General features: G+C 45.0%; 2 protein-coding genes across 4 annotated transcripts; both read right to left on the reverse strand.

The window, feature by feature from the left end:
• Positions 1 to 12175, reverse strand: LOC130526797 (uncharacterized). Its single transcript, XM_057034720.1, has 52 exons — positions 12048 to 12175; positions 11769 to 11980; positions 11581 to 11684; positions 11148 to 11266; positions 10880 to 11050; positions 10775 to 10806; positions 10586 to 10683; positions 10430 to 10452; positions 10306 to 10327; positions 10192 to 10219; positions 10012 to 10096; positions 9766 to 9912; positions 9486 to 9697; positions 9298 to 9401; positions 8863 to 8981; positions 8595 to 8765; positions 8490 to 8521; positions 8301 to 8398; positions 8145 to 8167; positions 8021 to 8042; positions 7907 to 7934; positions 7727 to 7811; positions 7481 to 7627; positions 7201 to 7412; positions 7013 to 7116; positions 6790 to 6902; positions 6548 to 6703; positions 6258 to 6472; positions 6085 to 6170; positions 5797 to 5933; positions 5594 to 5719; positions 5321 to 5511; positions 5155 to 5243; positions 4953 to 5080; positions 4746 to 4873; positions 4527 to 4644; positions 4234 to 4452; positions 3986 to 4156; positions 3685 to 3834; positions 3533 to 3597; positions 3319 to 3448; positions 3157 to 3242; positions 2930 to 3059; positions 2668 to 2858; positions 2488 to 2578; positions 2274 to 2403; positions 2013 to 2203; positions 1605 to 1903; positions 1001 to 1143; positions 808 to 902; positions 443 to 725; positions 1 to 357 (listed from the first exon to the last, which is right to left on the reverse strand). Exons 2-52 carry the CDS (start codon positions 11948 to 11950, stop codon positions 266 to 268), a joined length of 6321 nt encoding a protein of 2106 aa, XP_056890700.1. The 5' UTR covers positions 11951 to 11980; positions 12048 to 12175; the 3' UTR covers positions 1 to 265.
• Positions 12140 to 26945, reverse strand: mslnb (mesothelin b). 3 transcript variants are annotated; one of them, XM_057034722.1, is made up of 57 exons: positions 26795 to 26944; positions 24890 to 24992; positions 23657 to 23675; positions 23501 to 23534; positions 23219 to 23341; positions 22834 to 23033; positions 22657 to 22760; positions 22146 to 22258; positions 21823 to 22059; positions 21541 to 21615; positions 21211 to 21452; positions 20938 to 21031; positions 20706 to 20849; positions 20353 to 20555; positions 20155 to 20264; positions 19950 to 20068; positions 19678 to 19854; positions 19564 to 19595; positions 19375 to 19472; positions 19272 to 19294; positions 19160 to 19181; positions 19057 to 19084; positions 18897 to 18975; positions 18653 to 18796; positions 18363 to 18574; positions 18191 to 18285; positions 17991 to 18109; positions 17723 to 17893; positions 17618 to 17649; positions 17429 to 17526; positions 17273 to 17295; positions 17149 to 17170; positions 17035 to 17062; positions 16855 to 16939; positions 16609 to 16755; positions 16329 to 16540; positions 16141 to 16244; positions 15706 to 15824; positions 15438 to 15608; positions 15333 to 15364; positions 15153 to 15241; positions 14997 to 15019; positions 14873 to 14894; positions 14759 to 14786; positions 14579 to 14663; positions 14332 to 14478; positions 14052 to 14263; positions 13864 to 13967; positions 13428 to 13546; positions 13160 to 13330; positions 13055 to 13086; positions 12867 to 12963; positions 12711 to 12733; positions 12587 to 12608; positions 12473 to 12500; positions 12293 to 12377; positions 12140 to 12192 (listed from the first exon to the last, which is right to left on the reverse strand). In XM_057034722.1, exons 2-55 carry the CDS (start codon positions 24939 to 24941, stop codon positions 12477 to 12479), a joined length of 5340 nt encoding a protein of 1779 aa, XP_056890702.1. In that variant the 5' UTR covers positions 24942 to 24992; positions 26795 to 26944; the 3' UTR covers positions 12140 to 12192; positions 12293 to 12377; positions 12473 to 12476. The 3 variants fall into 3 exon arrangements, with proteins under 3 accessions (XP_056890702.1, XP_056890703.1, XP_056890704.1); XM_057034723.1 differs by lacking the exons at positions 15153 to 15241; positions 15333 to 15364; positions 15438 to 15608; ... (6 more) ...; positions 17149 to 17170; positions 17273 to 17295 and having other exon boundaries at positions 26795 to 26945; XM_057034724.1 differs by lacking the exons at positions 14997 to 15019; positions 15153 to 15241; positions 15333 to 15364; ... (6 more) ...; positions 17035 to 17062; positions 17149 to 17170 and having other exon boundaries at positions 26795 to 26945.
• Positions 26946 to 27507: the final 562 nt, after the last annotated feature.

Below are 27507 nucleotides of genomic sequence, written 5' to 3' on the forward strand. Positions count from 1 at the left end.
TGTGAGTAAATAAGTCATTTATTGCTTGTAACTCAGCATCGACATAAAATGTACATTTATTATTAATCTCAAAGGTTCAGGCTAGAAACATTATGATTGTACAACCTCATTTCAGCAACTCCATTGCTTGAGGAAGGATCCAAATTTAAAGTAAAGTAGTATAAAAGTTGTAAATGAAAACATTTCAGAGCATACATTTATTTAGGTGAGAGTTCAAAAGACATACTGTTGGTCAGAGCAAGCGAGGCAGTTTAGAATCTTGTACTTATACAAGCAGGTGCTGAGAAATGATGAAGACAGAGAGGAGAAGAAGGGAGAAGAGGCCGACGTCAGAGTGGATGCGGCTACCATTGCTACCTAAAACAGAGGAAAAGACAAGCTCACTGCAGAGATCCACAGATCGTATGAACAAACAAGTACTTACAACTTTTGCAGTGCTCACCTGTGGTTGTTGCAGCCGTAGTCGTCGTCGTAGGCGTTGATGAAGCTGTGTTGGTGACAGTGGGGGCAGCTGTACTTGTGACCGCGTTGGGGTCAACAGTGGCAGTTGTTCCTGAGGGGGTGGTGGGTGAGGACCTGCCCCCCGTAAGACCTAATCCCAGTCCATCGAGCTCTGACTGGAGCTGCAAACTGGTCCACGACCGCACCAGTGTCTCGTTTTCATACAACTTCAGGTCGTTGAGGTTGGACCCCAGGAGATTTTGAACTTCACTGACTGTCAGGTTCTGGGAGAACAGTAAAGATGAGCATCAGGCAGGATGGGCTTAAAATAAAAGAAAACCTCCTGTATGACCCACAAACACTGACCAGAACAACGTTCTCTTCCAGGCTGGTGAAGGTGGACATGTCCATGTTGATGTTGGATGTGGACAAACTCCGGATGAAGTTCAAGTTTGCACCAGCTGCACACCGGAAAAAGAACAGCAAAATTGGTCTCACAATGAGACTTTGTGATCAAAGGTAGCATTGGTAGTTGCAATTATGGGGTGTGTTTGCCTACGTAGATAAGACTTCAGGAGTAGGTAGTTGGTGGGAGAGATTGTGGTAGAGCGTGTCGTCGTGGTAAATGCCTGTTCCGCAATGGTGAAAAGTACTCTCTTTTTCTCTGAGGTGCAGTTTGATATATCCAGGGCATTGGCATCTCTACAGGAGGGGGAGGAATAGCAGTACACTATTAACTAATTAAGGAATCATGTTAATTTCAAATACTTATATCACTGACAGTAATCTCTTTGTCCTGTTATTCAGCCCGGAATATTCTCGTGTCATCAGATTCACTAAATAACCTGATGCATGTTTGTTCATAGTACGCTAACATTCACCGAAATGGCTGGATGATAAATTGTTTCAGAAATAGAAAACGACGACGTGTCGTTGCTAACATCAGCAACACATTATCAGAGCCTGTCTCTCCTGCATAATGCTGAGACGTTGTGGAAAAAGTTCCAACATTAGCAGGGCCTTTATGGCAATATGAAATGTAACAGTACATCTGTCAAATCTAGATGTTCGTGCTGGATCAGGCAACGTAACTGGCCTCTCAGCAAATGCAACAAGAAACAAAAGGTGGATCTGCATCACTGAGAGCAGCCCTGCAGTCTTACTTGATGCTCTGAGCGGAAATATTGCTGAGAACGTTGGTGTCCAGGGAGCACAGGTTGGGTCCACCGATGCTGTTGAGCTCAGCTGTGCCCAGTTTGTTGCCCCCCACACTCAAATACTTTGAGATGATTGCTTTAGCCAGGCTGGGCTCCCACTCCCCGTCCGAAGAGTCCATCAAAGCTGAGAGGGTGTCGACCTCGCTGATGTTCCACATGTTGATGTCAATGCTAGAGGCCATACGTGAGGCAGCCCCTAAGAGTTGAACCTGGCTCTCAGCGATGGTAGAGTGGGAACTGTATGCCTAGAAGAAATCCAGAGGAGGAGAGGTTGTCACCAGGACAACAGTAATGTTTTTCTTTGATTCTGACCAATTCAGCGTCACACTATTCTCATGTCTCAACGTCTCGTACCTCCCTCAGCTTGCTCAGGACGATGCTGAGGTACTCGTCCAAATCCACCTTCTCCATGATGGCGGCCAAGTTGTCTTTGACGGTTTGGGCACTAAGGCAGGCGTTAAACTGGTTTATGTCTTCGTAGTCGAACGGGAACGCGTTGTCGCTGATGGTCACCTGGGTGATATTTCCTGCTGTGCACTCGATTGCTAAAAACACAGTAACGGTAATTTGTGAACTCGGTCAGAAAAAACCAAAGCAGCAACTATAAAAACTCACTTGTGGATCTCTTTGTCTTCTTTTTTATGGACCTTCTAATTTCTTTCTTGAACTGTTTTCTTTTCTGTCTGCTCACTTTGTTATTCTTCAGAACCTTCATGAAGTAGGCCCTGAAATCCCGCTTGGTTTTCTAGAATCACAAAGACATTAAGAAAGAGGTAAAATCAGAGGAAACCAGCAGCGAGAGGTGTCGCCTTTCTTATGTTTCACCTACTCTGTCAAAGTTTTCATAGAAGGTTGAGGTCAGATAGAGCGGCAACATCCCAAGATCCTTCAGAGTCTGCTCATTCCATGTGGATGGAGCTCTAATGAGGGAAAAACACACAGAGGGTCGAGCTGAAATTCAGTCCTGTCTAGATAGGAGGTTAATACACTGATGACAGGACAGACGTACCCGTGCTGCGTCCTTCCGCTCTGCAGAAGAGCTTCCACAGCAGTCACCTGACCGCTGGTGAGATCTGCACAGTTGTTGAGATTTTCCAAGATGGACGGGTCAGAGTTCTCGATGTAGGATCCATCCAGGATGCAGCACATGTTTCCTAACACCGCCACGGTATCCCGGTTCAGAATGGTGTTTGTTATCCCCTGAAGGAAGCAGATATCCTGTCAGTTTCTGGACAAGATAAACATCCCTGCGACGGCTCTGTGGGACTCACCAGGCAGCTCCTGGCATTAGTGAGCAGAGCACTTTTTTTGTAGCTGAGGGAGGTGGAGAAGATGGAGAAATCTGCTTCGGCCAACTGTGTGAAATAATCTCTGCATCTGTTCTGTGGCACCAGAGAGTAACTGTAGACAGACAGAGATGCAAAAAAAACAATATAGACAGGTGACATGGACGTAACAAAGAGCATATATGTCCTAGAAACCTTGTTACTCAACTCACTCATAATAGAGCAGCATGTCTGGAGGATAAAGGTCAAAGCTGGTGACGTCTGAATCATCTCTGATGTAGTTGTACATGCAGGTCAACTGTGAAGGACAAACCCAAAGTCAACTCAACCGTCTAATCCGATATTCTATCTCAGGTGAATTCCTTTCCACACACCTGCGTTTCCACCAGTGGGACCTTGTTCCTGCCTTTCCTCCGGCAGGCTCCGATCAGCCTTTTGACCTGCGCCCTTTTCAACGTGCTCACACTGAGGCACGAGAACCCTTGCAGCATGGACGATGACAGGCTGCGAGCAAACATACAACAAACTCTATCTTCTGTGCAAAGGCAAAATCAGAGGATGTGCAAGGTTAGCTTCTTCAACACTCACTTGTTCGCACCTCCCAGTGTTGTGGTTGAACTTTCTGCTGCTATTAGACTAAAGAACAACTCAACCTAAAAAAAACAACATGTCCGAGTCAGGCGTGCTCATGTTCGATGCTCGTGGGTCTTTTTATATTTTTCTTTTTGCGTCCACCGTACCTGCTGCCTTCTCCACTTTTTCCTGTTGAGTTTTTTAAAGATGTTGACGTTATTTGAGAAGTCCAGCAGCAGAACCCGAGAAATCTCCGAAGCCAGCTCGTCGGGAACGTTTTCCGCGATGGCGTCACTGTTGCTGTTTACTGCTGTGATCTGAAGGTTCCGTTGGATGTGGGGTTATTTATGATACAATCAGACAAAATCAGTATTTATTACTGGTGGCTCTCATTGTGTCCCTGTGTTTGGCTTTTTACAGTTTAAACCCCACTTGTCCACAATAAAACTGGAAATGAAATTGTCATACCTGAGCAACAAAAGTCTGTTGAACAATTTGTGGCGCGGACACCATGTGACTGACAACAGACGGGTTTTTGGACGCGGTGAGCAGCTCCATCCCACTGATACTGCTGAACGTTGTTGATGGTATTCCTATGACAAGCGAGCCCAGCCGCACCAATGACGATGAGCTGTTGAGCTGGAGGACAGGAAAGAAGCTCAGCACACCTTGTAGTTTAAATACAGCTAAGGTGAAGTAAGGCTGAGAACCGCTACCTTCATCATCCCTGACGACAGCAGCTTCTGGATGATGCCGTTGGCTTGACCCTGATTCCAGGTGCTCACAGATCCAAGTGTGCTGAGGGCTTTCACCAGATCCTCGGGCTTCATGGTCATGATCTGCCCTGTAGACAGACTGCTGCTCCGGTTGCCAAGGATGACAATGGCATTGGCATTGATGTTCTGGCCGAGGTTGCCCGCCAAAGCTGCTGAGACCTACAGAGAGGAGAATGAAAATGTACCCAAATCCCTGCATGGGTAAAAGGAACAAGTCCAGGCAGTGTGTGTACCTGTGGGTCCAAGTCTATGCAGACCGTGGTCAGGTTGTAAAAAACCATCAAGGTTTGCTGCGGATTCAGCTGAGTGAATGCTGGACCTGGAGCCACACATCGATACTGCAGAGGCAGACTGTAGGGAAACACACGGAGAAAAACCACAGAAGTCATTGCTTTTCCTTCCTTCACATGTTTAAAATACATATTTGTAAGGATGTGAAAGTTAAAGCTCACTGAATGGGGTTGAAGTTGCTGTCCTGCTGGTAGACCAGCTGAGTGTAGTAGTTGCTAAGGTTGAGCGGTAAGGTGGTCTGGTTGAGCAGAGCGATGTTCACCAGGTTGACTGTAAACACCTGGATGAACTGCAGAGAACAGCAGGAACAAAGGCTGAAGGTTGTGGGCAGGTTGAGTACGTGGACAAAACAAGTAGCCCAGTTTTACCTGAGCTGAACCAAATGCTTGGAAATCCTCCAGAGACAGGAACTGCAGAAAGGGGCCGATGTATTCAGCAAACCAGGCTGTGGAGTTGAGCTCCGGGTCACTGGCGTCATAACATCTGGGCAGGTTTGCTGGAACCACAAAAAAAAAAACAGTCCTATCTCTTCTCAAGGAGAGAAACAAATAAAAGTGAGGGTCGTGCTACCTGAGGTCAGGTAAGTCCTGATGGAGCTGTACATGTCTCGCTTCATAAAGTCTACAGTGGTGTAGTTGAATTGACCAAGAACAGAAACGCTGAAAAATTGAGGGAAACCTCACATGAACCGTAAATAAACAAGTATATCCTTCAGCACCATTGTTGTGCTACGTACAGCTTTTGGAATGCCAGACAGGAGGAGTTGTATGTTACACTAGGGCTGATCAGGCTCTTTCTCAGGAAGACCAAGTAGTTCTTAAGGCTTTGGTCAAACCACCTGTTGACCTCTGACCTCTTGGAACTACTGAGGGCCATGGGCCAGACGCAAGGCAGTGTGGGGCGCCTGACCACTGCTGGGAGGGCTTCCTGTGGAGAGGAGGCACAGGAGTGAGGACGGCAAACGTGAAGGGAGCTCCCTTCAGCATATCACCACGCGTTTGAGACGTACTGTCTCCAGGAAGAGCGGCGTCTTCGTGTAGCTGCCGTAAATCAGGCAGAGCTCCGCATTGTCGTCGACGACATCGGGCCGACGGAGGAAATCGCCCAGATGCGACGGAGGCATCGAGTTTATAAGCTGGAAGGGAAACGGACATCAAATATGTCAACAATCGATGGCTCGACAGACTCTCCGCTCGTCCGCCTGACACATACCTGATGCCGCCTGTTGTTGGGCATGAGCGACAGGAAGGCGGTCACATTAGGAAACTTGAATCCCATGAATGAGTTTTCCACGAATGTGTAGAAGCTGTTATTGTAGTTGTCACCGTAGCACTGAAGAGGTTTCGGTCCTGAAGGAGATGGATCCAAATACGCTTATCTCATCAGTCTAACATGCTGTATATATGTCATCATGGCTGTCACATTAAGACCATTTGATTACGTTTAAGGGTTATTTTACATGAATGCAGAGACATGATAGACCTCGTTTGAGCTGGTTACCTTTCAGCATCTGAATGATGTGATTGTGAATTTCTGTCTGGGCATTTTCACTGAGGGAGGAGATAGTTGAGTTCAAGTCTTGAACCCTGTAATTGAATCAGAGAGGGCATGAAGGACTGTCTGAAATCAAACTGTCTTTTCCAGGATCCCTGTCCCCTTTGTCATACACTTACCCCTGCAGTTGAATACTACAGTTCCTCCCCATTATTATGCTGAAGAACGGTGCAACGTGGTCAGGAGACAGGTTGAACAGCAGGGGCTGGAGCCGGACGTGGAGCCACTGCCACACCACTGAATCACTCACAGAGGGATCGGAGAGATTGGCTTTGTCAAAAACAACTTGCAGCATAGCTGGAATCACAGCAGGTTGGAGACTGTTTTGATGAAGCTGGAGGACGAAAAATATCAGAGAATGAATTAAAATGTTGTTACTTATTTGACCTTATAGATTGTTTTAACTCACCATGATGGCAGGAGAGAAGTAATCAAAAAAGGTGGGCAGTTGTTGGTTTTGGACGTGACTCATCACCATGTTGACCTGGGCGGCAGATCTCAGCTGGCCAGGAGTGGAAGACACTTCTGCCAGCTGTCTGACTGTCAGATGTGGCAAAGCATCCATCTGAAAATATACAAACGAGGACGCATCTCAGAATCAAGCAAATCATTGCAGAGGGAGCCACAAGATGAAAAGGCAACAGGAAATACCACTGAAAAGTTGACGAAGAGCATCTGTATATCATTGAAGGGCACGAGGGCAGAGAAGGCTCCCAGATTCTTCTGCAACCATTCTCCACTGTTGTTTGATCTACAGCCATGGTCTGCAGGTTTGGAAAATGACTCAGTTGTCTGTCTGAATCAACTTTACTGGCTTCACATAATCAAGCCAATAATGTACAATAAACAAAGTTAGGTAAAGGTTAAAACTCACCTGTGGTGTTGATCCTGGTCAGGTAAACCTTGATGAAGTGGTTGTAGACAGACATCTGCCTGGCATCACTCATCTTCTCCATCACACTACTGAAAATCTGCACACTAGGTTCAGAAAAGAAAGCCAGCGTCAGGGGATTAATGACAGGGGAACATTCAAAATCACCTCTGAGGACTGAGCCAGCTCACATGTGCTGGTAGGTGCTGCAGTCCAAACCCTTCCTGGTCAGACAGGACAGGAAGTTGGGGGAAACACCAGGAAGGAAAGGACGCAGCCGCTGATTGAACCACAAGTTGATGACGGAGCGATTATTGAAGCTGGACGGGTTGAGCCGGTCCAGTCGGACTTGACTTATCGAGTCCAAAATCATCGTCAGCGCAGGATTTCTGGGGTCCAGATTCTGTCAGGGAAAAGAGTCAGCGTCTACATCTGACCAGGAAACACCTGATGGGCATCGCTGCTTCATACCTTGTTGGACAACAGATCCAGAGCTTGGTCCAGAACCTTGGAGGCTTTGGAGAGCAGAAGCTTCCACACAGACATTGTGCTGCTGGAGTTCCAGGTGCGATTACAGGCCAACAATGCTGCCAGGTCCTCGGCTTTTAGAGCTGACAGCTTCACGGTGGAAAAGCAGAAGGACAACAGGTGAGTGACTGGGGGAAGATGCCACTGGAGTTTTATCAGGACACTTGTGAGGATGTTCTGGTGTCTCACCGAGGCACAGGCCAGCTCCTCAACAGGGTGGCCACAAACACCTCCGCTCATCAGGCCACTGTCCAGGAGCAGCTGCACGGTTGTGCTGTCGGAGTTCAAAAAGAACGCTCATGCTTACCACACTAGAATACAAAAAGGTTGGCAGATGCCAAAGTTCTGATTGTGATTGAACCATCCCACCTGTTCACTCCAGCACAAATGATCGTTTCTGTGGAAAAGGGTGAAAAAAGCACAAATTAATATTTAATAATTGAATGATTTTTAGCCAATGTGCTAAAGTGTGAAACCACTTACCGTTTGTGATGGTAACATTGCACTTGGGGGAAGAAACAGTTCAAAGATTAACAGAATATTATCATATAATAACACAACAATGAGAACTGTAGCATCCAACAAGAGCAAAATCATATGTAATTACCTGTCCGCTGTATATGACACAACCTAAGTTAGAAAAGATTTGTGTTAGAGCTCAGAAAACCCTCTGATAGTCCAGCTCACACTGAACTACACACAGATAGCGAAACACTAAATATGCAGCCAGTGTTTACAGCATTTGACAGACTGAGATTCTCACCTGGAGGGATGTGTGTGGACAGGGCCATCTTGGTGTTCATGATCTCTCTTCCTACATCCAGAGCAACTGTATCCAGGGCCAGGTCCAGTCTCTTAAGCCTAAAATAGCAGCAGATCGGGGAGATTTACTCTTTCAGTAGTGATCATCTTTGCAGCATATTTAAAGAAGCAGAATTATGTTGGAACTCACAGTGTTTTGTATGAAGAACAGGAGAGGTTTCCCTGCAAACACACAACCAGCACCTTTAGCTTCAAGCAGAGTGTGTGAGATTATGTGGACTGTGTCTGTTTTTACCATCGGGAGGAACTTCAGCAGCTCGGACAGGAAGTGTGTGAATTTGGGGGCAGATTGAGGCAGGTAATCAAAAATCATGTTGATGATGGCGTCTTTGTCGTCAAGCGTGGGGTGACTCAGCACCAGCAACTCAGCGTTCTGCGTCGGGGTCAGTAGCTGGAGGACCTCAAGCTGAATGGAAGAAAGGGCAGGAGATCCACATTACAGGTGCGAAGAGGAACCTGGTGAAATCAGCGTTGGTAAACCATGAGAGGAAGTTCTGTCTTACTGGATTGAAACCTGAGTTGAGCTCCAACATGGTTTTAACTGGTAGAAACCGTGAAAATGGGCCCAGATTTTTCATCAACCAGTCTGAACTGTTGCTGGAGTGTGTTGTGCATCCAGGGTCTGTCGGATCAAAAATATGAAAACACTGAATAATCTCTGGATATGAGGAAAAATTACATGTGCAACATTCCACCCCGAGCACCAACATCTATATCCCTCTGTGTGTAGTCAGAATATGCCGGTATATATTTATACTTTATAGGCTTCCATAACAGGAATGTTAAAGATCAGTTGACCCCTGCTGGTGGACAACATTACAACCCCCATATCTTTATCATCAGAAGGCTAAAATTTAAATTCAGATCATCTCATTAGATTTTAAAACAGCAAGCCAATAATGTACAATAAACAAAGTTAGGTAAAGGTTAAAACTCACCTGTGGTGTTGATCCTGGTCAGGTAAACCTTGATGAAGTGGTTGTAGACAGACATCTGCCTGGCATCACTCATCTTCTCCATCAGACTACTGAAAATCTGTACACTAGGTTCAGAAAAGAAAGCCAGCGTCAGGGGATTAATGACAGGGGAACATTCAAAATCACCTCTGAGGACTGAGCCAGCTCACATGTGCTGGTAGGTGCTGCAGTTCAAACCCTTCCTGGTCAGACAGGACAGGAAGTTGGGGGAAACACCAGGAAGGAAAGGACGCAGTCGCTGATTGAACCACAAGTTGATGACGTAGAGATTATTGAAGCTGGACGAGTTGAGCCGGTCCAGTCGGACTTGATTTATCGAGTCCAAAATCATCGTCAGCGCAGGATTTCTGGGGTCCAGAGTCTGTCAGGGAAAAGAGTCAGCGTCTACATCTGACCAGGAAACACCTGATGGGCATCGCTGCTTCATACCTTGTTGGCCAACAGATCCAGAGCTTGGTCCAGAACCTGAGAGGATTTGGAGAGCAGAAGCTTCCACACAGACATTGTGCTGCTGGAGTTCCAGGTGCGATTACAGGCCAACAATGCTGCCAGGTCCTCAGCTTTTAGAGCTGACAGCTTCACGGTGGAAAAGCAGAAGGACAACAGGTGAGAGACTGGGGGAAGATGCCACTGGAGTTTTATCAGGACACTTGTGAGGATGTTCTGGTGTCTCACCGAGGCACAGGCCAGCTCCTCAACAGGGTAGCCACAAACACCTCCGCTCATCAGGCCACTGTCCAGGAGCAGCTGCACGGTTGTGCTGTTGGAGTTCAAAAAGAACGCTCATGCTTACCACACTAGAATACAAAAAGGTTGGCAGATGCCAAAGTTCTGATTGTGATTGAACCATCCCACCTGTTCACTCCAGCACAAATGACCGTTTCTGTGGAAAAGGGTGAAAAAAGCACAAATTAATATTTAATAATTGAATGATTTTTAGCCAATGTGCTAAAGTGTGAAACCACTTACCGTTTGTGATGGTAACATTGCACTTGGGGGAAGAAACAGTTCAAAGATTAACAGAATGTTATCATATAATAACACAACAATGAGAACTGTAGCATCCAACAAGAGCAAAATCATATGTAATTACCTGTCCGCTGTATATGACACAACCTAAGTTAGAAAAGATTTGTGTTAGAGCTCAGAAAACCCTCTGATAGTCCAGCTCACACTGAACTACACACAGATAACGAAACACTAAATATGCAGCCAGTGTTTACAGCATTTGACAGACTGAGATTCTCACCTGGAGGGATGTGTGTGGACAGGGCCATCTTGGTGTTCATGATCTCTCTTCCTACATCCAGAGCAACTGTATCCAGGGCCAGGTCCAGTCTCTTAAGCCTAAAATAGCAGCAGATCGGGGAGATTTACTCTTTCAGTAGTGATCATCTTTGCAGCATATTTAAAGAAGCAGAAATATGTTGGAACTCACAGTGTTTTGTATGAAGAACAGGAGAGGTTTCCCTGCAAACACACAACCAGCACCTTTAGCTTCAAGCAGAGTGTGTGAGATTATGTGGACTGTGTCTGTTTTTACCATCGGGAGGAACTTCAGCAGCTCGGACAGGAAGTGTGTGAATTTGGGGGCAGATTGAGGCAGGTAATCAAAAATCATGTTGATGATGGCGTCTTTGTCGTCAAGCGTGGGGTGACTCAGCACCAGCAACTCAGCGTTCTGCGTCGGGGTCAGTAGCTGGAGGACCTCAAGCTGAATGGAAGAAAGGGCAGGAGATCCACATTACAGGTGCGAAGAGGAACCTGGTGAAATCAGCGTTGGTAAACCATGAGAGGAAGTTCTGTCTTACTGGATTGAAACCTGAGTTGAGCTCCAACATGGTTTTAACTGGTAGAAAACGTGAAAATGGGCCCAGATTTTTCATCAGCCAGTCTGAACTGTTGCTGGAGTGTGTTGTGCATCCAGGGTCTGTTGGATCAAAAATATAAAAACACTGAATAATCTTGGATGTGAGGAAAAATTACATGTGCAACATTCCACCCCGAGCACCAACATCTATATCCCTCTGTGTGTAGTCAGAATATGCCGGTATATATTTATACTTTATAGGCTTCCATAACAGGAAAGTTAAAGATCAGTTGACCCCTGCTGGTGGACAACATTACAATCCCCCTATCTTTATCATCAGAAGGCTAAAATTTAAATTCAGATCATCTCATTAGATTTTAAAACAGCAAGCCAATAACGTACAAAAACAAAGTTAGGTAAAGGTTAAAACTCACCTGTGGTGTTGATCCTGGTCAGGTAAACCTTGATGAAGTGGTTGTAGACAGACATCTGCCTGGCATCACTCATCTTCTCCATCAGACTACTGAAAATCTGCACACTAGGTTCAGAAAAGAAAGCCAGCGTCAGGGGATTAATGACAGGGGAACATTCAAAATCACCTCTGAGGACTGAGCCAGCTCACATGTGCTGGTAGGTGCTGCAGTTCAAACCCTTCCTGGTCAGACAGGACAGGAAGTTGGGGGAAACACCAGGAAGGAAAGGACGCAGTCGCTGATTGAACCACAAGTTGATGACGGAGAGATTATTGAAGCTGGACGAGTTGAGCCGGTCCAGTCGGACTTGATTTATCGAGTCCAAAATCATCGTCAGCGCAGGATTTCTGGGGTCCAGAGTCTGCAGGGAAAAGAGTCAGCGTCTACATCTGACCAGGAAACACCTGATGGGCATCGCTGCTTCATACCTTGTTGGACAACAGATCCAGAGCTTGGTCCAGAACCAGAGGATTTGGAGAGCAGAAGCTTCCACACAGACATTGTGCTGCTGGAGTTCCAGGTGCGATTACAGGCCAACAATGCTGCCAGGTCCTCGGCTTTTAGAGCTGACAGCTTCACGGTGGAAAAGCAGAAGGACAACAGGTGAGTGACTGGGGGAAGAATGCCACTGGACTTTTATCAGGACACTTGTGAGGATGTTCTGGTCTCTCACCGAGGCACAGGCCAGCTCCTCAACAGGGTAGCCACAAACACCTCCGCTCATCAGGCCACTGTCCAGGAGCAGCTGCACGGTTGTGCTGTTGGAGTTCAAAAAGAACGCTCATGCTTACCACACTAGAATACAAAAAGGTTGGCAGATGCCAAAGTTCTGATTGTGATTGAACCATCCCACCTGTTCACTCCAGCACAAATGACCGTTTCTGTGGAAAAGGGTGAAATAAGCACAAATTAATATTTAATAATTGAATGATTTTTAGCCAATGTGCTAAAGTGTGAAACCACTTACCGTTTGTGATGGTAACATTGCACTTGGGGGAAGAAACAGTTCAAAGATTAACAGAATGTTATCATATAATAACACAACAATGAGAACTGTAGCATCCAACAAGAGCAAAATCATATGTAATTACCTGTCCGCTGTATATGACACAACCTAAGTTAGAAAAGATTTGTGTTAGAGCTCAGAAAACCCTCTGATAGTCCAGCTCACGCTGAACTACACACAGATAACGAAACACTAAATATGCAGCCAGTGTTTACAGCATTTGACAGACTGAGATTCTCACCTGGAGGGATGTGTGTGGACAGGGCCATCTGGTGTTCATGATCTCTCTTCCTACATCCAGAGCAACTGTATCCAGGGCCAGGTCCAGTCTCTTAAGCCTAAAATAGCAGCAGATCGGGGAGATTTACTCTTTCAGTAGTGATCATCTTTGCAGCATATTTAAAGAAGCAGAATTATGTTGGAACTCACAGTGTTTTGTATGAAGAACAGGAGAGGTTTCCCTGCAAACACACAACCAGCACCTTTAGCTTCAAGCAGAGTGTGTGAGATTATGTGGACTGTGTCTGTTTTTACCATCGGGAGGAACTTCAGCAGCTCGGACAGGAAGTGTGTGAATTTGGGGGCAGATTGAGGCAGGTAATCAAAAATCATGTTGATGATGGCGTCTTTGTCGTCAAGCGTGGGGTGACTCAGCACCAGCAACTCAGCGTTCTGCGTCGGGGTCAGTAGCTGGAGGACCTCAAGCTGAATGGAAGAAAGGGCAGGAGATCCACATTACAGGTGCGAAGAGGAACCTGGTGAAATCAGCGTTGGTAAACCATGAGAGGAAGTTCTGTCTTACTGGATTGAAACCTGAGTTGAGCTCCAACATGGTTTTAACTGGTAGAAACCGTGAAAATGGGCCCAGATTTTTCATCAGCCAGTCTGAACTGTTGCTGGAGTGTGTTGTGCATCCAGGGTCTGTCGGATCAAAAATATGAAAACACTGAATAATCTCTGGATATGAGGAAAAATTACATGTGCAACATTCCACCCCGAGCACCAACATCTATATCCCTCTGTGTGTAGTCAGAATATGCCGGTATATATTTATACTTTATAGGCTTCCATAACAGGAATGTTAAAGATCAGTTGACCCCTGCTGGTGGACAACATTACAACCCCCCATATCTTTATCATCAGAAGGCTAAAATTTAAATTCAGATCATCTCATTAGATTTTAAAACAGCAAGCCAATAATGTACAATAAACAAAGTTAGGTAAAGGTTAAAACTCACCTGTGGTGTTGATCCTGGTCAGGTAAACCTTGATGAAGTGGTTGTAGACAGACATCTGCCTGGCATCACTCATCTTCTCCATCAGACTACTGAAAATCTGTACACTAGGTTCAGAAAAGAAAGCCAGCGTCAGGGGATTAATGACAGGGGAACATTCAAAATCACCTCTGAGGACTGAGCCAGCTCACATGTGCTGGTAGGTGCTGCAGTTCAAACCCTTCCTGGTCAGACAGGACAGGAAGTTGGGGGAAACACCAGGAAGGAAAGGACGCAGTCGCTGATTGAACCACAAGTTGATGACGTAGAGATTATTGAAGCTGGACGAGTTGAGCCGGTCCAGTCGGACTTGATTTATCGAGTCCAAAATCATCGTCAGCGCAGGATTTCTGGGGTCCAGAGTCTGTCAGGGAAAAGAGTCAGCGTCTACATCTGACCAGGAAACACCTGATGGGCAAAGCTGCTTCATACCTTGTTGGCCAACAGATCCAGAGCTTGGTCCAGAACCTGAGAGGATTTGGAGAGCAGAAGCTTCCACACAGACATTGTGCTGCTGGAGTTCCAGGTGCGATTACAGGCCAACAATGCTGCCAGGTCCTCAGCTTTTAGAGCTGACAGCTTCACGGTGGAAAAGCAGAAGGACAACAGGTGAGAGACTGGGGGCAAAATGCTACTGGAGTTTTATCAGGACACTTGTGAGGATGTTCTGGTGTCTCACCGAGGCACAGGCCAGCTCCTCAACAGGGTGGCCACAAACACCTCCGCTCATCAGGCCACTGTCCAGGAGCAGCTGCACGGTTGTGCTGTTGGAGTTCAAAAAGAACGCTCATGCTTACCACACTAGAATACAAAAAGGTTGGCAGATGCCAAAGTTCTGATTGTGATTGAACCATCCCACCTGTTCACTCCAGCACAAATGACCGTTTCTGTGGAAAAGGGTGAAATAAGCACAAATTAATATTTAATAATTGAATGATTTTTAGCCAATGTGCTAAAGTGTGAAACCACTTACCGTTTGTGATGGTAACATTGCACTTGGGGGAAGAAACAGTTCAAAGATTAACAGAATGTTATCATATAATAACACAACAATGAGAACTGTAGCATCCAACAAGAGCAAAATCATATGTAATTACCTGTCCGCTGTATATGACACAACCTAAGTTAGAAAAGATTTGTGTTAGAGCTCAGAAAACCCTCTGATAGTCCAGCTCACACTGAACTACACACAGATAGCGAAACACTAAATATGCAGCCAGTGTTTACAGCATTTGACAGACTGAGATTCTCACCTGGAGGGATGTGTGTGGACAGAGCCATCTTGATCTCTCTTCCTACATCCAGAGCAACTGTATCCAGGGCCAGGTCCAGTCTCTTAAGCCTAAAATAGCAGCAGATCGGGGAGATTTACTCTTTCAGTAGTGATCATCTTTGCAGCATATTTAAAGAAGCAGAATTATGTTGGAACTCACAGTGTTTTGTATGAAGAACAGGAGAGGTTTCCCTGCAAACACACAACCAGCACCTTTAGCTTCAAGCAGAGTGTGTGAGATTATGTGGACTGTGTCTGTTTTTACCATCGGGAGGAACTTCAGCAGCTCGGACAGGAAGTGTGTGAATTTGGGGGCAGATTGAGGCAGGTAATCAAAAATCATGTTGATGATGGCGTCTTTGTCGTCAAGCGTGGGGTGACTCAGCACCAGCAACTCAGCGTTCTGCGTCGGGGTCAGTAGCTGGAGGACCTCAAGCTGAATGGAAGAAAGGGCAGGAGATCCACATTACAGGTGCGAAGAGGAACCTGGTGAAATCAGCGTTGGTAAACCATGAGAGGAAGTTCTGTCTTACTGGATTGAAACCTGAGTTGAGCTCCAACATGGTTTTAACTGGTAGAAACCGTGAAAATGGGCCCAGATTTTTCATCAGCCAGTCTGAACTGTTGCTGGAGTGTGTTGTGCATCCAGGGTCTGTCGGATCAAAAATATGAAAACACTGAATAATCTCTGGATATGAGGAAAAATTACATGTGCAACATTCCACCCCGAGCACCAACATCTATATCCCTCTGTGTGTAGTCAGAATATACCGGTATATATTTATACTTTATAGGCTTCCATAACAGGAAAGTTAAAGATCAGTTGACCCCTGCTGGTGGACAACATTACAACCCCCATATCTTTATCATCAGAAGGCTGAAATTTAAATTCAGATCATCTCATTAGATTTTAAAACAGCAAGCCAATAATGTACAATAAACAAAGTTAGGTAAATGTTAAAACTCACCTGTGGTGTTGATCCTGGTCAGGTAAACCTTGATGAAGTGGTTGTAGACAGACATCTGCCTGGCATCACTCATCTTTTCCATCAGACTACTGAAAATCTGCACACTAGGTTCAGAAAAGAAAGCCAGCGTCAGGGGATTAATGACAGGGGAACATTCAAAATCACCTCTGAGGACTGAGCCAGCTCACATGTGCTGGTAGGTGCTGCAGTTCAAACCCTTCCTGGTCAGACAGGACAGGAAGTTGGGGGAAACACCAGGAAGGAAAGGACGCAGCCGCTGATTGAACCACAAGTTGATGACGGAGAGATTATTGAAGCTGGACGGGTTGAGCCGGTCCAGTCGGACTTGACTTATCGAGTCCAAAATCATCGTCAGCGCAGGATTTCTGGGGTCCAGAGTCTGCCAGGGAAAAGAGTCAGCGTCTACATCTGACCAGGAAACACCTGATGGGCATCGCTGCTTCATACCTTGTTGGACAACAGATCCAGAGCTTGGTCCAGAACCATAGAGGATTTGGAGAGCAGAAGCTTCCACACAGACATTGTGCTGCTGGAGTTCCAGGTGCGATTACAGGCCAACAATGCTGCCAGGTCCTCGGCTTTTAGAGCTGACAGCTTCACGGTGGAAAAGCAGAAGGACAACAGGTGAGTGACTGGGGGAAGATGCCACTGGACTTTTATCAGGACACTTGTGAGGATGTTCTGGTGTCTCACCGAGGCACAGGCCAGCTCCTCAACAGGGTAGCCACAAACACCTCCGCTCATCAGGCCACTGTCCAGGAGCAGCTGCACGGTTGTGCTGTCGGAGTTCAAAAAGAACGCTCATGCTTACCACACTAGAATACAAAAATGTTGGCAGATGCCAAAGTTCTGATTGTGATTGAACCATCCCACCTGTTCACTCCAGCACAAATGACCGTTTCTGTGGAAAAGGGTGAAATAAGCACAAATTAATATTTAATAATTGAATGATTTTTAGCCAATGTGCTAAAGTGTGAAACCACTTACCGTTTGTGATGGTGACATTGCACTTGGGGGAAGAAACAGTTCAAAGATTAACAGAATGTTATCATATAATAACACAACAATGAGAACTGTAGCATCCAACAAGAGCAAAATCATATGTAATTACCTGTCCGCTGTATATGACACAACCTAAGTTAGAAAAGATTTGTGTTAGAGCTCAGAAAACCCTCTGATAGTCCAGCTCACGCTGAACTACACACAGATAACGAAACACTAAATATGCAGCCAGTGTTTACAGCATTTGACAGACTGAGATTCTCACCTGGAGGGATGTGTGTGGACAGGGCCATCTTGGTGTTCATGATCTCTCTTCCTACATCCAGAGCAACTGTATCCAGGGCCAGGTCCAGTCTCTTAAGCCTAAAATAGCAGCAGATCGGGGAGATTTACTCTTTCAGTAGTGATCATCTTTGCAGCATATTTAAAGAAGCAGAATTATGTTGGAACTCACAGTGTTTTGTATGAAGAACAGGAGAGGTTTCCCTGCAAACACACAACCAGCACCTTTAGCTTCAAGCAGAGTGTGTGAGATTATGTGGACTGTGTCTGTTTTTACCATCGGGAGGAACTTCAGCAGCTCGGACAGGAAGTGTGTGAATTTGGGGGCAGATTGAGGCAGGTAATCAAAAATCATGTTGATGATGGCGTCTTTGTCGTCAAGCGTGGGGTGACTCAGCACTAGCAACTCAGCGTTCTGCGTCGGGGTCAGTAGCTGGAGGACCTCAAGCTGAATGGAAGAAAGGGCAGGAGATCCACATTACAGGTGCGAAGAGGAACCTGGTGAAATCAGCGTTGGTAAACCATGAGAGGAAGTTCTGTCTTACTGGATTGAAACCTGAGTTGAGCTCCAACATGGTTTTAACTGGTAGAAACCGTGAAAATGGGCCCAGATTCTTCATCAGCCAGTCTGAACTGTTGATGGATATGGATAAGCATCTCTGACCTGGAAGAGGAGACATCCGCAAGAAGACATTTATAATCTCTGTCTAATCCTAAAAATGTTCATATATTTGAAAATAATCACCTGATTGTGAAAGGAAAGGCTCGATGAAGTCCTTCATTACAACTTCCTGTTGTTTTGTGGTCATTTTGTCAAAGTGATGGGAAAACACCTGGATTCTGACAGTGAAGAAAACACAAAACCCGTCACCACACGTGACTGAATCTCTAACCTGAGTGACGCTCTGCTGACTTACATCTGCTGGTATGAGTGACAGCTGAGGTTTCTGAGGCTCAGGCAGGTGAGGAACTGAGCCGACGCATAAGGTAGGAGTCTACTCAGGCGCCTGGAGAACCACCTGGTGATGACACTCTGGTTCCTGAGCTGCTCCTCCGTCAGCAAGTTGAGTCTAATCTCTCTGATCACATCCAGAACTTCTGTCGCCGATGGAACAACGATGCTCATTGACTGTTGGTGAAATCAGGTGGAAGTATCATTATGGAGGGAGTTCATCTGGGCCTTTCAGAGGGCTGAAATGAGACTGACCATGTTGGCTAAGATGTCCAAGGCTGGGTCCAAAACCATGATGGACTTGGTCAGTAACATTTTCCAAATCATCCTGGAATGGCTGCTGTTTCCAGGCAGATTACACTTCAGGAGTGACGCCAACTGTTGGGCTGTGAAGTTCTCCTGTCGGTGGGAGAATCACACCATTTGAGGCTTTTGGATCGTAACTTTGGTTGTAACGGTCCTGACACTGATCTGTGCTGAAAACAACATTGAAAGTCACCTGTGCACAAGCATACGTCTCCAAGGTGAAGTTACAGGGAACATCCACGGATGTATTCAAGTGAGCCTGCAGGTCAGAGCTGTGGGCACATTTCAAAAACATCAGCTGGGCTCAACCTCTTGATTTTCACTGATACAAACTGGGAGGAACATATAGATACCTGTGGATTCCCCTACAGATTTTAGAAGCTGTGGAGAACATGAAGAAATTGCTTTAGTAGAAATAACTCTGAGGAAGAATCTCATATCTGAGAGAGACCTCACCATTGTACTGGGTCATTAAGCACTGCAAGGAGAAAAAAAACAACAGGATTTTATGGAACACTTTGTATCGCTAATGATTGTCAGCTAAGGTGTTCATGACTAAAAAGCTCACCGTGATGTTGGCTGGCAGACACTCTGTCATGAAAAAGAAGAATCAAAGAGTCAAATATTCAATACACACTTGAAATATGTAACAAAATAAAAAAGAGACTGACCATCAGGTGTGATGGTTATGAGCTCATCAATGCCAGCCCAGACGAGAGGTTCCAGGCGTGGTGGCAGAGAGGGTATGGCTTTGTACAGCCTCTCAAAACTGTCAAAGATATGCAAAGGAAAAAATATAGTTCCTATGTTGATTTACAGCCCAACTAAAGAGACACAACGTCAAATTGGTTTCGGCTTACATGTGTCTGTAGGTGCTGCAGGGTGGCTCCACCTGAAAATGTGGAACATTTTACATGAAACCATTGACGTCAGACCCTTAAAACATCTGGAGTCTAAGTTTCTAAAGCAGGTACCTCTCTAGCGAGCCGAACCAGCGAGGACAGGACCTCTGAAAGCCTTCTGTCTTCAGGGGACTCCAACAAGAATTCGAACACACGGTCGATGATGACATCCTTCTCAGGTGGAGCAGGAAGAGGCAGCAGCAGTAACTCTGCCGTCTGATTTGGAGACAGGTGGGGCAGAACCTCCAGCTACGACATACAAGTAAAGAAAAGAATTTACAGTGCATAGGAGGCTGGATTTGTGATTTAAATGGTGGACTCATTCTGAAAAGTTCCACATTTACCCCTGAGAAGTTTGGGTTGAGCCTGTAAAAGTCAGCCATTGAAGCAAAGCTCGAGAAGAAACCGAAGTTGTCCAACAGCCATTCTGCGCTGTGATTGGCCGACGACACACACTGGGGGTCTGGAACGCAAGATTACTATTACTTATCGACAACGTACAAGACAATAAAAATCCAAGCTTGCAGCTCAAGTCTGCCGTTTGCCCACCGGACCCGTTGCGGTGCCATAAATGCTGATAGATTAAGTATTTGTAGACGTTGTGGCTGTACTTCGGATCGTCCTTCATAGCAGACATGTGATGGCCGAGTGCTCCCACACTGCACAAACCAAGAAGCATGAAGCAGAGATCTTTTAACAACAATTACAGAGCGCACTTGCCCATGTTGCCCATGCACGTGGACTCACATGGTGTGAAAAACCGGGCAGGTAAAATTCTTGGTGCTGAGGCAGGACAGGATGTGGACGGGAACGGCAGGCAGGAGAGGCAACAGTTTGACTTTAAACCAGAGTGCGATAAAACTGGGGTCGTTTAGGTGTTCCTGAGGCAGAGTGGGAGGCTCCTCCTCTGTAAAAATGTTCCGAAAGTCTGACGCCACCTCACTGAAGTTCTACAGGAGGAGAAAAATGATTCTGACCTTTAAACCGAGCAGGTGGACAAACACTCAAGATTCCCGGATCATTTATATGCTTCTTTTGTCTCACACACATCCAGTGCACTTTACCGGTACATCATAAAATGGAAGCTTCAGAGTGCTCACCGCTGCGGCCAACTCTCTGACCAGGGAATTCAGACGTCCAGTGAGCTCATACACCAGCTGCATGAGGTTTGCCTCAGTCATGGTCAGGTTGGTGCGAGCAGCGCAGTGCAGAACTTTTGCCACATTAACCACTGCGTCAGTCAGCTGGAGACAGCAAAGAAAACGCCCTGTTATACTAAAAAAAAACAAAAAAACAACCTTGATCGATATGAATAAATAAATAAAGGCTTACTCCACAAGGAGCCTTATCAAGTGTGATGCTGCAGACGTCCTGGATTTCAGAGGTTTCGTTTTCCTCATCAGGGCCCAGACCATGTTCAAGATAGCTGTGCAAACAAGAACATGTTCTCATCGTGTTTTATATGTCATCATGAAACATGCATTAGGCTAGATTCCTCCATTTAAAAAGCAGTTTGACCTGCTAGATAAAGCTAATGGTAGCTTAGCATCGCTTATAACAGCTAACAGAAATGATATTTGGCTCTATTAAAATGGATGTACGTACAACACTTGATGGAAAGCCAGTTTGATGTTTTCATGCATCAAAGCTTCTGCGTTTGGTAAGAACCTCCTCAGCAGAGGCAGGACCACCTGCCGGTACCAGTCCTCCACGTCCGTCACATCGAACTTGGGCCCCTGCGGGGCTACAGACGCGTTCCTGGACCGGTACATGTCTGCCAGTTCAGACAGAGTCCAGTTGAGAAGAAACTGGGTGAAAGTGGTGCTCTTGATTTCAGACACATTCCTCTGGAAAAAAAAGGACAAAACGTTGAGAGGAATTTTGAATCGAGAGTTCTGGGTAAAGGCCGGGATGAGGCGTGTGAGAGGGTCGTACCACACGTGTGAAGGTCACAAACTCATGAACAAAGCTTCCGATGGGTTTAAAAGCTGTCATAAATCCATTCACAACCTGTTGAAGGAACAAATAAATGACAAAAAGAAGACAAATCAAATTAGATGGTTCTGTATTTCTGCTTGAAAGAATTTCTGGTGCTTATTCCATTTTTTTTTAAGTCAGAACTGACTTTTTGTTGACACAATTCCCTCTCCTATGTTCTTTCTTGAGACTTTTCTCTTCACTACCTGGTAAAATTTCATTTTAAATCAGTAAAAATACCTCTCTGAGGCCATTGCGTGTCGACAGTGGTAGCTGCGGGTTGTGTGTCGTTGGGGGGTACATTGGAGATGTCCAGTTGTAGCCCCCTCCGGGAAAGGCGGTGGGTTTCGGGTTGGAGCCCCCTGTTAGCAGATTATGGAAAATGAGGGTTAGGGTGGCGTTGTCCAAACTGGCCACCTCAGGCCGCATCAGCAACTCAGCCTTTTGAACCGGAGACAGCAGATGTAGAACCTCCAGCTGTGAGCAGGACAAGCAAAGAGACACAAAGTTTAGAACTGAGAAAAAAGCAAATAAATTAACTAAAAACAACTTTAGTAACTCACGCCGCTGAAAGCCATGTTGAGCGTTGAAAAGTCTTGCAGTCGGGCCATGGCCTTGAAAGCACCAAAGTTCTTCACCAGCCAGTCCTCGCCGGTCTCATTCTGCCTCACACAACCTGTAAGAATATATAACATGGTAATTCTGGTAGTGGAATCATGAAACTCAAACAGCCAATTACCAGAATAACCTGTAAGAAGCCTGAAATAAATATGGTAGGTCGAGGATAGTGTCAGAATGATTGTCTTTAAATCACAAAAATATGGACACAATTAGATTTTCTTATAAAACCCAAAGAATCTCAAGCTAATATCTTAATAATCTGAAAAGGTGATGGATCAGTGTTTTGCTATGTGTTTCATTGCGTCAAACAGACATTGGTGTTTTCAGAAAAGAATCAAATCTCTTCATCGGTGCAGAAACCTTCACCTTCTACATGATAGTTGAAATATGTGAAATCATTTAAAACAGCAGCAGCTGCCTCCAGTGGGGAGGGAAGCCTTGCTGGAGGTTTACCATCGACTCTGTCTCCAGACAGAAAAGGGTACATGAAGAACGTGTAGATCCACTTCTGTCTGACGGGATTCATCTCAGAAAAATGGTGGCTCAGCTCCTTCACCCTGCGAGAGGAGACATGAGGGTGAGCGGCGACTGGAGACGTTAACGGGGCTTTGCTTTGGGGCTCGGGCGTACACGTTCTGGTAGGTGGAGCAGCTGAAGTTCTTGGTGCTGAGGCAGGACAGGAAGTGCTTGGTGATGGAGTGCAGCAGTGGCTTAAGCTTCACCTCCATCCACATTTGGATCACAGCTTCATTCTGATGAGGATCCACTTTGGGGTTGAGATGCAGCGCCCCCTGCAGGCTGAGAACCGGAACTCCCTTCATGCTGGACTTCTGCAATGTGGTAAAATCAGGCAAGAATGAAGGTGCAGCAGAAGAGATGACGGTCTGCTGATCTGCTCATTTGATGTGATCTTAGGGTGCTGAGAATAGAACAATAGAACTGCTCCGACTGGTTTAACTGCAGTTTTTCACAGCATTCCTCACATTGTCTATCATTCACACCCCTATTCCAGTACCATGAAGGTGTAGACATCCATTGCTGCTTCAAGTATTTGTTTCAGCCTGTGAATGTGATCTCTGCCCGCGTCTGTTGGCGGCAGGCCGACACACTGCAGGAAGCTCCACGTCGGGTTCGGCACCTTGGAACAACAACAACAAAAATGAGAGGAGATAAAAGAATTTGGTAATTCTGTAGTTATTTGATAGGATAGATAAGCAAATATCATATCATTTTTGAACTGTGACTGCAAACTGATGCGGTCCAGTTTGAGTTTTATTAGGGCACATTTGTCCCTCACCTCGCACATGCCTGCAGGAGCGCAAGTTGCAGATCTGATGCATTCCATCAGTAAATGTTTGAAGGACAAAGGACAGCATAGAGAACATAGTTAATCACTGCATCAGGGGAAAAACAGGATCTGCAATAAATCTGACTTGTTGTTGATTAAACTTACATTTGTGGCCCCGATGAACCTGAAAAAGGACAAGATAGATCAGTCAAATACAATACATAATAAATAATTGTTTTTAAAAAGTGAAACATTTGATGATTTTAAATGTTTTTAGCTGTGTTGTAGTTCACCTTGTACATATAAAAGCATTATTTGACATAAAAACAGGTTGATTTAAAGTCTGGAAACAACAGAGTGAATGACAATTCTCATTTGATTAATTCAACTCCCATTTCCAAGCTTTAGGACCACAAATAATAATTCTAATAACATTTTTCTCTGCATTATTAGGTTTTTGGACTTTAAACCTGCTGATGACTGCAACAATGTGCAGTGATGATGCTAAAAGCCAATAAGGCACGTGGAGTACATCCCTTATCTGCCGAGCATCTCAAACTTGCTTCTGGTTTGTGGCTCATGCGGTTTTTAGTTCATGGTATTTCACAGGAAGCTACTCTCTCTATGGTGTAGGTCCCTAATATCAATGATCAAACTGGTAAAATTAACAGCAGAGATAAAGACCAAAGCTCATGTAACAGGCACAGAATTAGAATTTTGTTTCTCTGGTCTGCTCATCCAACCCAGGGAAGCATTCTGTCACCCCTTCGGTCTCAAGTCTATATGAGTAATCCAGGGATGCTGACAAAAACGGTAGGGGGTATAGTTGTCAACCACCTGATGGTCGCCCACGACCTGGTCCTCCTGCAGCTTCTGAGGAGCTGATCTCTATAAGGCTCAGACTTTGATATTGCCCGTTCATGGTGACACTAAGGGAGGAGTGCTATGCCGAGACTCAAGGTGGCAACGCTGCCCGCATGTAAATGTGTGATTTGTAAATGGTTTTGTGTTTTCCTTTCCCCCTCTATGGTCCCGAATTGAACTGAACACAAACAGTGTTGAGTGTGCAGCAGGTTCAAGCTGTCCAAGCTTAAAAGAAAAGTGAGAGTGATGTGATTCACGACAAGAAGTGCTGACAAGAAGTGCAGTGCTTTAGATGTTGATTTGTTTAAGGTTTATGCGTCCGATTATCGTCCATCACTGCTGTTTACCTTCACATTAGCCTGTTTGATTTGGCTAATATTTGCATTTTTCGGCCCTTTAGATGCCTGTTTGGAGACCAGAGTTGCATCATAGCTGTTCTCATTTCCACATTAACAGTTGTTTCTGTGGTTGAACTTCAGGTCCTCTCGACATGAGTGCGGAGTTTCCCTTGTAACTGGGGTGAATGTAACTTACCAAAGCAGCCCCATGCAAAGTAAACCAGCAGAAACAGGTTCCGTGATCTCATGATGAGACGGGTCTCATGGGACGAGGGGATGAAGCTCTGTGGTCAAATTCACTGGGGAGGAAACGAGAGGAAGAAGACAAACCACAGCACCAGTAAGAGCAGGCGTGATTCGCATGTTTCTTTGCATGTAACATGAATTCAGTCTGAAATCAGTGCTTTTCAAAGACATTAGTTAAAGTCACATTTTAATACCAGCTTTTGATGCCATTATTGCGGATGGTGTGGACTCACAGATAGAAATCAGGGTGGGGTTCAAGTCTGACATAAAGTGACCTTTACTGATACAAAGATGAAACAATGGCTGCATCGGTGGAAAGAATGCTGAAATTCAACACTATTCAACTGCTCACAGTGAACACAGAGATCATGCAAACAACATGACCCAGCTGAAGAATACTGTTTAGAATAAAACATTGGCAGGACGATGCACCTGATTTACAGCGGTAATGACAGACGTCACTGCTTCGTATGATGTAAGATATAAATAACTGAGTTTCTGCTTAGAAGGCTTCAGCTAAAAACACTTTTATTTGTCAGAAGATCACCTACATTTAAACTACCTCTTTAAACTGTGTTAGAAGATTTTGGGAGGTTTTTGGTAACAAACAGTTAATAAGCTCAGCCGTACAGCGTGATGAGCTCGTGAGGTTTCCCTGGTCAATTAGATGTTTAATGATGGCATTTTAATCTTTTTCTGGTTTAATTGCAAACAACACATCTGGCGCCCTCGATGGTCAGTGGTCGTATAGCTCATAAATCCCTCCCATTCGATCACGTCATTTCAAAGTCGTCCAAGGTCGGCTGGTCTGTTCTGGACTGCTTCTCCTTATGTTTATAACTGGAATTTAATCCCAGAACCTTTGAGTCACCACCACATAATGGGATCCTCGTTCATTCTCAGAACTGATTTAAATGCTTTTGCAGGAACTAAAAATACAACAGGAAGAACAAGACGAGTTCTTCTTTTTCCAACACTAATTCTAAACCAGTCAAGCTTGAACCAAACCAAGCAACCAGAGTCTTGAGCTCCTATCTTCAACATGATCCAGGAAAAGTGGGGAAACTGCCTAAACTGATGCCTAGTCATTATTACTAGTCTGCACGAAAAGTGAATTTTACCGATCAGCTGTGCTCTTCAGCCCTTTATGTGCCAGCTTATGGCTAATATTGTGTTCTTATTGATCACTCGGCCCTGAAGGCCAGTTTAATCTGAGCTTCTCTACTAGAGCTGAAAATAAAATAACTGGTGATTATCTCATTAGTTTAAGAGCACAACATCTCCTAGGGATTCCTGCAGCTAGCTTCTCCAATTTAAGGATGCTTTAGCGTGGGAAATTCATATAGAAATACATTTTGCATTGTTTGAAAAAACAAACTTCCCCTCAAAGTGTAAGTTAACATGAATGAATTAACCCTTAACCCCGTGACTGTTAAATCGGTGTCTTTTCACTACTGTCTTCACTACTAAAAATACATTTTCATGTGTTTATTCATTTTCACAGATTTTTACGTTCCCACATTGTATGTGACTGTTCACTTTTTTTAAAAAAAACAGTTTATTCTTTGTACCTTGAAAAGTCTAATTCAAGGTTGAACCAGCTCTAACACTGTTTAACAAGGCACGGTTACAATTCCCAGAAGTCTCATCTCTAAGCAGCACGCTGTTACCTGAGGTGCTCAGTGGCAAAACAGAAACAACGTCATCCTCTCCCTGATATTTTCTAATTTTTTGCTACTGATCACCTTCATTTCAGGCTACACAGTCAATTTCAAGAGGACGTGAAAGCTGCTGAAACTTAAAGCAACTGTGGCAGATTAAAAAACAAATGCTAAAATAAAGTTACAGAACTCACCAAATATTGTGTCTTGGTCCGTAAGTTGTGTTAGAGTCCCAGTTTGTCTCACGGTTTCCTGACACCTGAGGCACAGGTGTACCACAGAGGGTGTGTCACCGTGTCAGGAAAAATACAGGTGATGACTGACTCCTGCTGAGGGTGGGACTTAGTTCTGTCTTTTAAGTGTGTAAAACTCCATGTGAATGACACAGCAGAAGAAAGACCACAGGTACAGTTAAAGACCCTACAGAACATTTGTAACGTTTGAATTTAATTACTTTTATTTGTTAAACGCCACAGAAAGGTGTGAACAGTTTAAAGCTGATAGGTCGCATAGCTGACCTCTGCCACTTTAATTAGTTTCCTGAACAGATCAATAACAACCAAATAATGGGCAATAACTCAAGAAAATGTCAAAAGGGAATATGGAGTGTATGCATGTAAACATTCCTGAGAACTCAAGCACCGCTGTTTCTGTTTATATGTCTCACACGCATACAGGGAAGGAATGCACCCTTCAAACCCACATGCAAAATTGTGTGAAACCGGTTTGTGGGGTTTACCGGTTTACTGTATTGAGTATTAATAGGAACTTAGTTATTTTTTTCCTGTTTGCTCATATTTTTCCAAGTGCAAACACAACCCATATTATAATGAACTGATCAATTAGAACTATGGTAGCTATTATTCCAAAATATCACCAGTGCGAGAGACACTTAGTAACTTATACA

The sequence above is a fragment of the Takifugu flavidus genome, chromosome 6 (assembly GCF_003711565.1).
Source record: "Takifugu flavidus isolate HTHZ2018 chromosome 6, ASM371156v2, whole genome shotgun sequence".
Classification (NCBI taxonomy): Eukaryota; Metazoa; Chordata; class Actinopteri; order Tetraodontiformes; family Tetraodontidae; genus Takifugu; species Takifugu flavidus.